This window comes from Hylobates moloch, unplaced genomic scaffold (genome assembly GCF_009828535.3).
Source record: "Hylobates moloch isolate HMO894 unplaced genomic scaffold, HMol_V3 SCAFFOLD_5, whole genome shotgun sequence".
NCBI lineage: Eukaryota > Metazoa > Chordata > Mammalia > Primates > Hylobatidae > Hylobates > Hylobates moloch.
This window is the reverse complement of record NW_026652280.1, coordinates 835,209-848,240: the sequence shown is the minus strand read 5'-3', so window position 1 is coordinate 848,240 and position 13,032 is coordinate 835,209. Positions and strand designations below refer to the sequence as shown.

Here is a 13,032-nt window from a genome sequence, read left to right as displayed (position 1 = left end):
CGCCTCTTGCGCCCCTGCCCCCGGGCGAGCGGCTGCCGCGGCGCGGGGAGGGGCGGGCGCTCGGCGACTTGTCCCCGGGGCCCCGCGCGGGCCCGGGCAGCAGGGGCGTGATGTCACGGCAGGGAGGGGGCGCGGGAGCCGCCGGGCCGGCGGGGAGGCGGGGGAGGTGTTTTCCAGCTTTAAAAAGGCAGGAGGCAGAGCGCGGCCCTGCGTCAGAGAGAGACTCAGAGGCTCCGAACTTGCCGGCGGAGTCGCCGCGCCAGATCCCAGCAGCAGGGCGCGGGCACCGGGGCGCGGGCAGGGCTCAGAGCCACCGTGCAGGTCCCAGGGCCGCGGCCGGGCCCCGCCACGCGCGCACACGCCCCTCGATGACTTTCCTCCGGGTCGCGCGGCGCTGAGCCCGGGGCGAGGGCTGTCTTCCCGGAGACCCGACCCCGGCGGCGCGAGGCGCCCGCTCCTCCCGTGTCTCCGCCCGCCGCTCCGCTCCCCGCCGCCGCCGCGCGGATGCCAAGCACCAGCTTTCCAGTCCTTCCAAGTTTCCACTTGGCCCTGCGGCTGCGGTCTTCGGGAGCGGAGAAACTTTGGGGCCCGCGCCGCGCGCCGGCGGCACCATGAAGTCAGCGGAGGAAGGTAAGCCCCGCGCGGCCTCCGCCCCCGGACCCCTGCGCCCCCCACGGCCCGGGCCGCGCCCCCGACCCCGCCCCCGTCGCCCGCACTGAGGGTTCCCGGCCAGAGGATGAGGTCGGCCGGGTCTGTGCGCCCAGGGAGGGGCGCGGCGCGGACCGGGAACGGCGTCCCCCAGCTCCCGGCAGCCCGGTTCCGAGCGCGCCTTCTGCCAATAGGTGTCTCCTCTGCCCCAGCGCTGAGGGCGCGAGGCGAGGCCGCCGCGGGTCCCGCCGAGGAAGCGACTCGCAGGCCGGCGATTTGGGGACGGGCGAGGCTGGGCCGTCAGGACCGCAGAGGGCACGTGGGAGGGAGGAAGGGAGGCTTCCTTGGGAGTGAAGGATGCCCCGTGTCTTCCTGAGCGAGGCAGGGCCACCCTCTGGCGCCCAGAGCGCGGTTTGGGGGTTCTGCGCCCCCCACCCCCACCCCGAGCTCGTGGCGGCGTCTCCCTCGCGCCGCGCCCCCGAACTCCCCAGGGCCGAGCCCGTCACGCCGGCGCCTGGACCTGCAGGACCAAAAGATCCAACGCGCGGCCGCAGCACAGCCCCGAATTTAAGCCATTTTGAAATCCTATAGGCAGGAGTTCCAGCCAGAGAAGATGTTTCCGGCAAGTTCGAAAAGGAACCGCCAAGTTTCGAGCTGCTTCTTTACAGTGAAAAAAAGCTGGCACAGTGTAGGTCCCTGAAACCCGGTGTGGGGGGCGCTGAGACCCCCCTGCGGCGCAGCCTCACATTCCAGCCCCCCACCTTAGTCCGTCCCCGCCACACACCCCTGGCGATGCCGGGTGGGCTCCTGCAGGTGGCTTTGAAAATACCGTTGGAGAGGTGTGGGCGTGCGAGTTAGGGGTTAGGGGTTGCAGATGCTAATGGAAATGGGAAGACGCTTTTCCAAATTCCTTACCAGCTCTGAAACATTTTATATAATTTATTTAAAGAGCGCCAGCACACCTGCCAACGTATGTATTTCGTAAGGGCAGACGTCCTTCCGAGCGCTGCCGCTTCCTGTGCGATCCTGGTAACTGCGGGGCTTGCTTGAGAACCGGGCTCCCCCAGCTCTGGAGAACTCGCTGGTCTTAGCAGAGCTGAGCACGGAGCCGTGAGCTCCACGGAGGGGGATCCATGTGGTCGGTGCCCTGACGCTTCACGGGACGGGAGGTAGACACCATTTCATCCCAATGTCAGAAAATGTTTACATGTTTAAACTTCATGTCCCGTGTCAGTGTTTTACACAATGTGCTCTTGCTAGTAGCAGAGTTAAAATTCTTTTTTTGTTGGAGTTTCGGTTTTAAATCCTGGGACACTTAGGCCGCAGTGTTTATCACTCCCTTTGGAAAGGCAGGTCTTTCCAAGTTCAGATCTGTGTACCTGAAGAGCCGATGGCCGACCAGTAGTAAGGAGCCCTTTTCTTTTACACAAGGGAAAAACACGACGGGGCAGTGGCTATTTTTCGTGTTTCCTACTGAAGAAAATAAGCTCGAAAAGGTCCCTGCTGCAAGGCAGTGCGCCGGGCAGTGACGCCCGACCGACATGGGTGTATTTTATGAGGGCTGCAGAACTGGGCCAGCCGGAAAGTGATCTAGTCCTTGATACACACAGGCCGGCGGCATGGGGACACGCGTGGTTTCCACACCGGCCATCGCCGAGACCACCGGGAAAAACTCTGAGTCCTTCTGAGTAGGCCCCACGAGGCCATGCCTGGCCCATCTGAGGACCTGGACGCCTCCCCTGCGTCCTTTGGGTTTCGGGACCATCCGGGTGGATGCTCATTCGGCGTCGTGGTTCCTGAAGGCCCCGGGCTTGCTTCCTCATGGAGAATGTGCAGAAGTACAGGCCTGTAGGTAGCCACCCAGTCAGAAGTCGCTCCAGACAGAATGCCCCACGGGCTGGGGCCAAACAAAGCTCACCCTGTTCTCTGCCACTTAACTTCACGGCGTTGTTTCCCAGCTCAGATTAGAAAATGGCAGGGCGCTGGCACCCCGCTTCATCACACCCAGCGGGGCCTCTGCCATCGCAGACATCCCCAGCCTCTGGGAGGATGCGTCCAAGCTAAACACTTCCCATGGAGACACCCAGTGTCTGTGGAACAGGCAGCTTTGAATCCGGACCAATAGCTCTGAACCATTTGCAGGAAGGAAGCTCAGCACTGGGGCGGGGGCGAGCGGGCTCCTAGGAGCAGCAGGGGAGCCGCCCCACCGACCCCTTCTCTGAGATGGAGACCAGTGTAGTCCTAGGACAGCGGCAGTGAGCCTCCATCCCTGCAGGGCCCGCGGCCTGGGGCCACCAGCAGGCGGGACAGTTTAGCAAAAAGTTTTAGTCTAAACAGATGATAAGGGCTGTCATTTGTGTATAACTTTATGGTGGGGGCAAAAAGGTGGCTGGAGTTTTAAAAACAATGTACAGGCCGGGCGCCGCGGCTCATGCCTGTAATCCCAGCACTTTGGGAGGCCAAGGCAAGCGGATCACGAGGTCAAGAGATCGAGACCATCCTGGTCAACATGGTGAAACTCCGTCTCCACTAAAACTACAAAAATTAGCTGAGAGTGGTGGCGGGTGCCTGTAGTCCCAGCTACTCTGGGGGCTGAGGCAGGAGAATCGCTTGAACTCGGGAGGCGGAGGTTGCAGTGAGCAGAGGTTGCACCACTGCACTCCAGCTTGGGTGACAGAGCGAGACTCCGTCTCAAACAAACAAAAACCTGTACAGTGAAAAGAGAATGAAACGTCGTGGCTTCTCAACAGAAAACAGAACTTCCACTTGCCCAAGGTCAGCAAAAACAGCAAAACTAAAACAAAACAACGCTCCAACATCCATCCCAAAGTCAAAAGTATTATTAGAAACTAAATCAGGCCACACGGAACGATGGCTTATCACTGGAGAACACCAGCCAGTGAAAGGGTCGCGGGAGAAGCCCGGGGACGACCCTGGGACTGGGGGTTTCTCGCCTCTGGAAAAGGCAGTGCCCGCGGGGCAGGCCAGAGGGAGCACTCCGAGGAGCTTTGGTGTTGCCAATCTTGACACGCGCACCCCTCCGCCCGGGCCGACTCCCCTCCGCCCTCAGACTCCCACCATCCTCCTGCTATTCCAGATGTCGGCTGTATGTGGAGCCGAGACCCCGGGGGAAGTTAGGACACGCGGCGGGAGAGGCAGGCCCAGGGCGGCCCTCAGTTAAGCAGCCCCGCTTTCCGGATCCCCGCAGCGCAGGGGCTTCGGGCCGCCTAGGGTGGGACCCGAACCCGCCTTCCCGCCCCGCTCAAGGAGGTCATCTTTGGAGGTGCCCCTAGAAGGACCGGCGGGTTCCCCGCGGGGCGGGGGCGCGCAGGGCGGGTGTTTGGAGGCTGGGGACTCGCAGGAGAGGCCGGTGGGTGCCGGGACCCCGCAGGGGGTTGCAGGCCGAGGGGCACGCCACGAACCCAGTGGGAATCCCTGCGCTTCCCGTCGGGCTGAAATCGGGGTTCCCAGCGTTGGCGGCCTCGGGCTGGGACCTCCGCACTCCCGGGGCTCCGCAGGGCGCGCACGTGGCGCTCTGGGGTCACCGGTGCAGCCGCTTTCCCAAGGAGGCCTCCGATGGAAAACTTCATCGGTCCTCTGACGCACCTTGGGCCCTTGTCCCCGGGGCGGAACTTGGGTCCCGCCCGGAGGACTGGCTCGGAAGCCGGCGGCCGCGAGCCGGTTGTTTATGTAAACCCGGAAACGCCCCGGGGGGCGGGGGCGGGGCGGGGACGGGGGAGGGGCGGGGGTCACGTTACGCGGAGGACGCGCGGGCAGCGCCGGGAGGACCTAACCCCGGGCGGCCGCGACCCCGGCCCCGGCCCCGGCCCGACCCGCCATGACGGGGCTGGAGGACCAGGAGTTCGACTTCGAGTTCCTCTTCGAGTTTAACCAGCGCGACGAGGGCGCCGCCGCGGCCGCCCCAGGTGGGTCCGTCCCGGAGGGCGCAGGGGGCGCGGGGCCGGGTCGGGGTTTGGGGGCGCCCAGGCCCCCTCCGCGTCCTCGTCGCTCCCCCGGGACCCCAGGAGTCCCCGGCGCGTCCGGGGCAGAGGCGCCTACGGCGGGGGGCGCTGCAGTGCGGGGCGTCCTGGGCTCGGACGCGGTTCCTCCGAGCGCTCGCGGCGGGGTCCTGGGGGAGAGGGCGGCCCGGACACGGGCGTGGACGAGGTGGTCCCGGACAGAGGATCGGTGGCGCTGCCAGAAGCGGAGAAGCCCCCCAGATCCCCCAGACACCCTCTCCCCGTCCCCCCGACCTCCGCCCCAGCCCCCTCCCCCCGACCTCCCCCCCAGCCAGCCTCCTCCTCCCTCCCCCCAGCCATCCTCCCCACCCCCACCACCTGCCTCCGCCACCTTCCCCTGGCCTCCTCCTCGCAGTCACCCTCCTCCCCCGCCCCCGCCGTCTCCCCACGCCCCGCAGACCCCCTTAAGCCTCCAGCTTTCAAGTTTACCTGGAGCTACCATGACCCCAGCCTTTTCTTTCATTTTCTCTTCTCTGTGTCAGAAATAAGGGTTCCAGGTAAACCACGAATAACTCCCCACTCCCCAAGAGCAGCGAGTGAGTGGGGTGGGCACCCCCGGGCCTGGGCCTCTCTCCCGCTGCCCGGGCTCTCTTCTGTCCAGGTCACCCCAGGCTGGTCACCGTCCGCCCCTGTCCGCCCATTCTCAAGGCCTCGTGTCTGCCCTCCCCGCGCGGAGGTGAAGCCGGAGGAGCTTGGCAAGGAGGGACCTCCGAGTCTGTAATGAGGGTCATATTTTCCGTATCATTCACTATTCTCTTTTTAAAAGTCCAGTGTCTTGATCATTTTTTGAAAATAACCGCTCCAACCAAACCCGTGCTGCCTGGGGTTCATGACCCGCCGCTCCCCAAATGTCTTCCCTGCCTGGGCCTGGGTTCTAGGTCTTTGGGGTCAGTGGGAACCAAGGCAGATGAGGGTGAGAGAGACCCGCCGGAGGCCCTTCCCACCCGGGCTGCCTGTAGCCCTGGCGCCGCCTTCCAGAGCTGGTTCCAGTCCTCCTGGGCTTGAGCCAGGGCATTTCAGCAGAAGTTTTCTACCTGGGTGTACCATGTGAGAGTGTCGCCCCACTCCCGACCTCTCTTTATGGGGTGAAAGTCGGTCCCACAAGAGTGTGGCCACCAGGGTGGCCCCTCTGGGATCTGTTGGGGTGGAGGCCCCCACGCCTGTGCAGTCATCGGGGGTCGGGTGGGACCTCCCAGTACACCCCCAGTTGTTCACAGTGTGAATCACTGACCGTGGGCCTGCGACAGGCACAGTGCAGCCAGAACCCAGGCCCTACACCCCAGTCAGAGGCCCAGGGGGCCTGCAGGACAGTGTGCGGCCCCGGGCCCTTGGCCCTGGCCGAAGATTTCACTGCTTTGCCTCCTTGAAGAAGCACAGGGGGGTAGTTATCCCCATGGAGCTGGGTCTGCCCGACCTCCCAGGCCTTCAGGGTGGGCTGTGCCACGCTGGGCACTGTATCTGGCTTGGCAGGTGCTCAGTGCACCCCCAGTGACAAGGGCCACTTCCGTGCCTCCGTGCACACGTGACTGCACAACAGCAGCCGCAGGGGAAGGGCACCGCCGGCGGCATCCTCCTGTGACTGCACAGGTAACTCCAGACTTACCCGGGAAGATGCACAGGAGGCCAATCTCTGCCCCTCGAGGCCTAGTCTCATGAGGACGCCACAGTTTGTACACCATTTTGAGGTGGGTGGGCTTCCTGATGGCATCAGATATGGGGACCCTGGTGAACTTGGGGTCCCTCCTGACCCGGAAGCAGGTGGCCTCCTTCCAGGTGGGTTCAGGACACAGTCCTCCCGGGCACCCACTGAGCTCATTCCCCCAAAACACTCCTTGAGCAGAACGAGTGAAGCTGTGAACCTCACCCTCGCAGGCACCCTTCGCCCTCCGGAGCTGTGCCCTTCCCTGGGTGCCCCGCAGAACTGGGCTGCTGGCTCTCCAGGCTGCTTGTGAAACCTCTCTGCTGGGTCCTTGCCCCTCCCAAGACCACCGTGGTTTTGGGCTTTAGGAGTGGGGGCTCCGAGCAGGAGAGGCCACAGCTGAGAAGAGCCCCTTCCTGCTTTTACGGTGTCAAGAAGTTTATAAGGAAGGTTCTTCATGTATCACACACGTTACGTGTACATATTATGTTTTCCTGTGAGACACCCGTGCTGTTTTTTCCTTTCTTTTTATTACCATTATTACTGCATTTTGATGATTAATTATTCAATGATGTTAATTATTTATATCACATCGTTAAACAATTACATTGACTCTGCAGCCTTTGACGGGTGATAGAAACTACTTCACGTTGTTTCTGGGATGAGCCTGGATATAAATGAATAAATAAATAAGTCTGAGATCAATTGCAAAGCAAGGCAAACTGGGTTTTATAGATTAGACTAAGCACAGAAAGTCAGGCTTTGTTGTAAAGGACGTGGCGAGCCCTGAACCCAGGAGGCAGTCTGTCAGCCGGATCCCCTGAGAAGCGGCTGTACGTCCTGGCAGAGCTGAGGTCAGTGTACCAGGGTAGGGGGCTGCAGCCGCAGGGTGGCTGTGTGTGGCCGGGAGCCTGGCCCACACCGCTGTGGCCCCCACCCCTTCCATCTTGCTGGACTTAGGTCCAGGCTGTGGGCACAGGTCCCACGTCTTCATGGGGTGCTTTGAGGGAGGGGCTGTGTCTTGTTCTTTAGTTCGAAAGTGCTCAGCAGGTGCAAAGAATAGATACTCAGTAACCATTTGTTGGGACAATGAAAAGAGAATATTGTAAATAATTTCCCAGGCGGGATGGGAGTGGCGTTTGGGCTTCCAGGGTCTGCCTTCTGGCTGTGTCCACCCAGGAGCAGGCCCCGGGCTTCTCTCTGCAGAGAGGAGGCCCCGCTCCCTTCTGGGGCTCAGGAAATAGCTGCTTCGCTGTCAGCTGGGAGGCGGGCGTGCCCTGCTTCCCGCCCCAGGGCTCCTGTTTTCTAAGTTATTTTGGCCAGCCTGGCTGCTGCCGGCACTGTCGCCGTGGCAACTCGGAGGAAATTGGCCAAGGCCTCTGTGTTTGGGCTGGAGCCTCCCTGGCAGTCGGGGCCACGCTCCGAACCTGTGTGCCCGGGTCTGCCGCTGGCCTGTGCCCACTGCTGGGGCATTTAATGGTTCACTTGTGGAAAGGCAACATCTTACACAGAAATGAAGCTTTGGAAGACTTTTATTCTCAAGTCCATTTTCACCAAATAGGGTTTCTCTTCCCCGAGTGGGCCTGGGGTGCCCGTGGCTGGTCAGGGGCTGCAGCAGGAAACCCGTGGCAGAGACGCCTGGTGAGCAGAGAGGTCCCAGGGGAGAGCTGAATTAGGAATGCGCTGTTGTTCAAGTTCAGTGTTTTAGGAAAGCGTTCCTGCTGTATTTGCACAGCTCACCCTCTGAGGTTCCAGAGGTGTTTCCGTGGAGGGTGGAGTTATCTGGCAGATTGGAATATTTCAGTTCTGTGTCGTGTTTTTCAAAGGAAGATCTCAGCTAGCCATGAACAACTTGGATATTTTTTAATTCCTTGAAAACAGAATTCAAAAAGGATGCTTTAAAATGATGTGTGCGTCCGACCAGGGGGAATATTCCAGTACCTCTGAGGAACCATGTCCCACGTTGGGCCCTGGGCTGGATGAAGGACCCTTATTAAGGCATTGGCGTGCTTATTTATGGAACATTAAATACCGTTTGTTTGCGCTGTGACGAGGCCATCCTATTTGCCTTTGTAAATCTTTCGCGCTGGCAGATTGTTGGGGGAACGGCGTCTGGGAAGCTGTTGCTGTCTGTCATGCCGCGGGCCTGACCACGTCCTGGTGCCACTGTGCGGCAGCGTTTCCCGGGCCTGCTAAGCACATCGCTTCCAACAGCAAGGTCTTGGCGTGGATCGCCCTGCTTCGTTTTGTTTTATTTCCGGTACATTCACGGTTATCATCTGGCCTCACCCACAGCAGACTCCGTGGCTGTCTGGAGAGGTGACAGCAGTGCCTGGGGGTCGACCTGCGGTTCAGCCCCAGCAAGTGCTGAAGGGGATGTTCCTTAAAATGAAAAATAACGTCGTCTGTGACGGCCGCCTCTCAGAGTTTGTGAAAGATGAGAGATCTGGCTGTGGCCAGAGCTGGTGATTCTTGTCAGCAGTGCCAGCCTGATACGCAAGGCGGAGGCGTGGCTGTCCTACCCTGCGCACAGAGAGTGAGGGGCTGGCCGTCTGGGAACTGCGTGTCGTCTGTGCACAGCGAGTGAGGGAGTGGCCGTCTGGGAGCTGCGTGTCGTCTGTGCACAGCAAGTGAGGGGCTGGCCGTCTGGGAGCTGCCTGTCGTGAGGGGCAGGTGCCCTGGGGCTCAGCAGGGCGGGGTCTGCAAGGTTAGGATGCTGCCCACCCATAGGGAGCCCTGACCAGAAGTATTTCATGTATTAATTTAATGTCATGCACCGATACAGTTTTTTGTCGTTGTTCAGAAACAAGAAAAGTGTGTGGTTCTGAAGTGAATTATTTCCCGGAGTGAGACAGATTGCTTTTAACAGCTCTGACATGTGGAACTTGCTGAGGCCAGTGGGACTGGGCCGGCCTGAGAGCCGGGTGCTCCCCGCGTGGCCATCCGTCCTAGCACCCCCAAACCACCTGTGTGTCATGGGGCACCTGATAGCTGAGCAAGCTGGTGAGGATCAGGGGACTCAAAAGTGGGGAGATGGCGCTTTCAGCAGAGGGGCCGCACCATTACCTTCCGTTAAGGGATTTTGAATGTGCTGTCTGTGATCATTGCTTAGAATCCAGCTGCCTCCCTGCTCACCTGCACTGTAATTTAATGAACCCTCCTTGGCAAAGAGCCAGGCCCTCCAACACGGCAGCCAGGGAGTGGAGTCACCGAGCTCTGCGGTGGCGTCTGGCGTGACATGAACCAGCCCAAGCACCTCAGAATCGTCAAGAAAGTTACTGGGAATATTTTCCTTTCATGTAAATATGATCCCTTTGAATAGTTAAATAACTCATTTGAATACGGTTTAGGTGGGTCATGAAACCAAATTCACTGGGAGCTGGGAGGGACGGTGGACCCCAGCGTGTGGGGCTTGGCCTCTGGGGGCAGCTTGACCCCACACCTTGCTCTTCTTCTAGGAAGAACAAGGGAACTTTATCCACTACCCGCCCTCCAAGGACCTGGGCGAGGGACCCTAATGAAATTCAGGCATTTGAGCTTTCGTTTTGTCATTTGTTTGATCAGGGAAAACGCATGCTTAGGTGAGCCCTTTTTGTTTTTTAATAAAAACTTTATGGTGTTTCTTTGCCTCATTGAATCAGGTTTTATTGCAATAGTTTAGTTTAAATAAAGGCCCTCTGGTGCCCCAGGCGTCCGTGGGCCTCTGCATGCACTTCCTGCTCTGGCTGCGGGCGGAGTCTCCTCCTCTTCCTCACTTCCCCTCGCCCGGGCCCGTCACATAAACGTCAAGGGCTACAGCCCCAGAGGACTTGCACACAGAGACCTGTGAGGTCCGCCTCCCCTTTCCTGCCCTGTTTCGTCTAGAACCTTCCGGTGATCTGGCTCTAGTACCCCGTGTGGCCCAGCTCTGGGCTCCGTCACTGGCTAGGCACCCAGTTCAGGGCTGAGTCCTGTGGGAGGGTGGTGGGGAGGCCCCAAGACTTGCTCTGTTAATTGCTAGGATTTAAAAAAATTCTTCAGAATTACCTTCCTACCAGCAAATGGTAGTTCAACTGTGGGATCAGCTGTCTTGGAAATAAATAGTCTTTTGATTGGGAAACAGGAAGTGTAGGAATCTGTACATTAATCAATTGCAGTTAAGCCCCTTTTGAGGTCTGGACAGTGAGGGGAAGTGTGTGGAGCAGGTGGGGCCTGAAGAGCCGGTTGAAGGCCACGGATGTCTCCGAGAGGAAGTCGGGGTGTGGGAGGGAGGCTGGGCCCCCCATGATTGGATCCATGCGGCCCTCATGTTCCCTCAGTTCCGCTCCTGTGCTTTCAGGTCTCCTGGAGTTGATGACTGGTTTGAGACAGAAGCTCATTCCTAACGGAATGTTATGTTTCTGCTCTAACAGGTGAGAGGGCTTCTAGACAAATAAGCGGGCCCAGCAGTAACTGTGGGTGTGAGTTCCTGTGCCGGTGTATACAATGTGGCATTTTTGGCTAAGGAATATTTTTCGGACAACTTTTGGTGAGAATGCAGAGTAGTGAACAGGTGGCTCGGCGTGGCGCCTCAATGGGAACCCCTCAGGAGCCGCAGGCCTGCGCTCGACAAAACCCCCCTCGTTGGTCCCCCCTCCGCCTTCTGTCCACCGTTGGACTGCGTCCCTGTGCTTCCCTGGAGACCCTCAGCCGCAGAGCCGGCCATGGTGCCGTGGGTCTTCTGCAGCACTACGCGCTAGGCAGACATCAGGGCTGGCCTGGCACGGGCACCCGGGCGTGTGGGGTGCCAGGCACAGGGGGACCTGCCTGTGTGGCCTGTTGTCCAGTAGGTCTGATGCAGCCGGCTCAGGGGCTTTGCACGGGCCGCGGAGGGGCCACAGTGACGCCCAGGCGGAGCTCTCAGAGGGCTACAGCTTGCCTGGCACAGAGCCCCCCAGGTATCACCAGCAGATCCGAGGACTTCAAATTCTCCTCGGAAACCTCACCTTCTCCAGGAAGCTGCTTTCCAGGCTCATTTTTAGAAAGACGGTCGCTGAAGTTTTAGCGTTGGAGCCTGGTGTTTGCCTGAAGTGTCCAGTGAGCATGGAGCCTGGGGGCGGGGGGCGCAGTGGATGCCAGTGAACGTGGGTGGTCAGTCCCAGAGCTGACGTCTCGCAGCTGGGGCAGATCCTGGGGATGGTGTGTGTGTCCTGAACAGAGACCAGGCTGGATGCTGGAACTGGCATCAGGATGCCCAGCTCCAGCTGCACCCCAGTCCCCGCCTGTGGCTCTGGGGAAAGAAAGACCTCCTTATTGATTTATTGATTTGACAGGGTCTTGCTGTGTCGCCCAGGCTGGAGTGCAGGCTGGAGTGATCTCAGCTCACTGCAACCTCTGCCTCCCAGGCTCAAGCGATCCTGCTGCCTCAGCCTCCCAAGTAGCTGGGACTACAGGCGTGCACCACCATGCCTGGCTACTTGTATTTTTTGTGGAGATAGGGTTTCATCATGTTGCCCAGATTGGTCTCGAACTTCTGACCTCAGCTCCGCCCGCCTCGGCCTCCCAAAGTGCTGGGATTACAGGTGTGAGCCACTGCACCTGGCCACCTCCTTGATTTATTGACCATTCCTGTTCTGTCTCCGGTGCAGGAGACTGCGTGGCTCCCATCCTCTTGAGGGCATTTCTTAACGATGGGGAAGGCGGGACTGGGGCCTGGCTAGCACCATCCCCAAGGCGCTCAGCCTCAGCGAAGGGGCCCTTCCCATACGAAGACGTCCTGAGCAGGTCTCAGCTCCCACCCCTGAGAGCTTCTGGTTGCACCTGTGAGGTGTGGCTCCATCGCAGTTCTGTCTCTTTCTCTTTGTTACGGCTCTGCCCCCCGAGTGTCTGGAATTTCCAGAAAGCAGCTGTGACTCCTGGGATGGGGGCAATGGTGTGTCCTCTTACCAGGCCACCGTGCCATGCTTCCCACCTACCTGGGGCACTAGAACCATTTCTGTTAGTGAATACGGTGGGTTTGTATTGGTCTTTTGAGACCCTAGATTTTATTGGCGTTTATACTTGTTGGTTTCTGAACCATGACTTAGCGGAAAGACAGCACTGTCCTTGAATAAAATATCTTCCAGCCAGTGCAGTTGCACCAAGACATGAATATAGAATTTCCATGTGCTTGTTTGTATTATTTAGAGGCCAGGGAATACCCACCTCTAGGCATGTAATCATGAGGTTCCAAGATGTCTTAAAAAGTCTTTTCAAATCAGAAATCCAGAAGCATGTCTTTCCTGTTGAAATTACTGATTTCCCTAATAATGATTTTAAAAAATATTTTATTGCGTGTAATTAACACAGTGATTCTTAGAACTAGCTGTGTACCAGAATCTTCTGTTTTGTTCTAAAAGATGGATTCATAGGATATGAGCCAGTATCAGAATCTCCATGAGGGGGATTTCAGAGTCCGTGTTTTCATCCAATCCTTGAGGAGTTTTCTTTGTAGCTGGTGATTAGGGCACCTTGACAGTGATATGCCTGTTAAAATCTGTTTACATATGTAGGTCCTTAGATCTAAAACACATCCACCATCCATCCATCATCCATCCATCATCAAACCATTATTCCTCCATTCCCTATCCATCCATCCATCATTCATCCATCCATCATCATCCATCCATCATCCATCCATTATTCCTCCATTCCCTATCCATCCATCCATCATCATCTATCCATTATCAAACCATTATTCCTCCATTCCCTATCCATCCATCCATCATC

At 58.6% G+C, this 13,032-nt stretch overlaps 1 protein-coding gene across 5 annotated transcripts in view; it reads left to right on the top strand.

Moving 5' to 3' along the window:
- Positions 1-209: 209 nt before the first annotated feature.
- Positions 210-13,032, top strand: part of NFATC1 (nuclear factor of activated T cells 1) — a 123,389-nt gene continuing 110,566 nt past the window's right edge. For 2 of the 5 annotated variants that reach the window (XM_032152028.2, XM_032152026.1), the window contains exon 1: positions 210-630. In XM_032152028.2, coding sequence (XP_032007919.1) covers positions 612-630 — 19 coding nt within the window. In that variant the 5' untranslated portion in view covers positions 210-611. Of the gene's footprint in view, positions 631-4,399; positions 4,575-13,032 lie in introns of those variants that run through there. The other 3 variants (XM_032152027.2, XM_032152025.2, XM_032152029.2) reach the window with 2 other exon arrangements.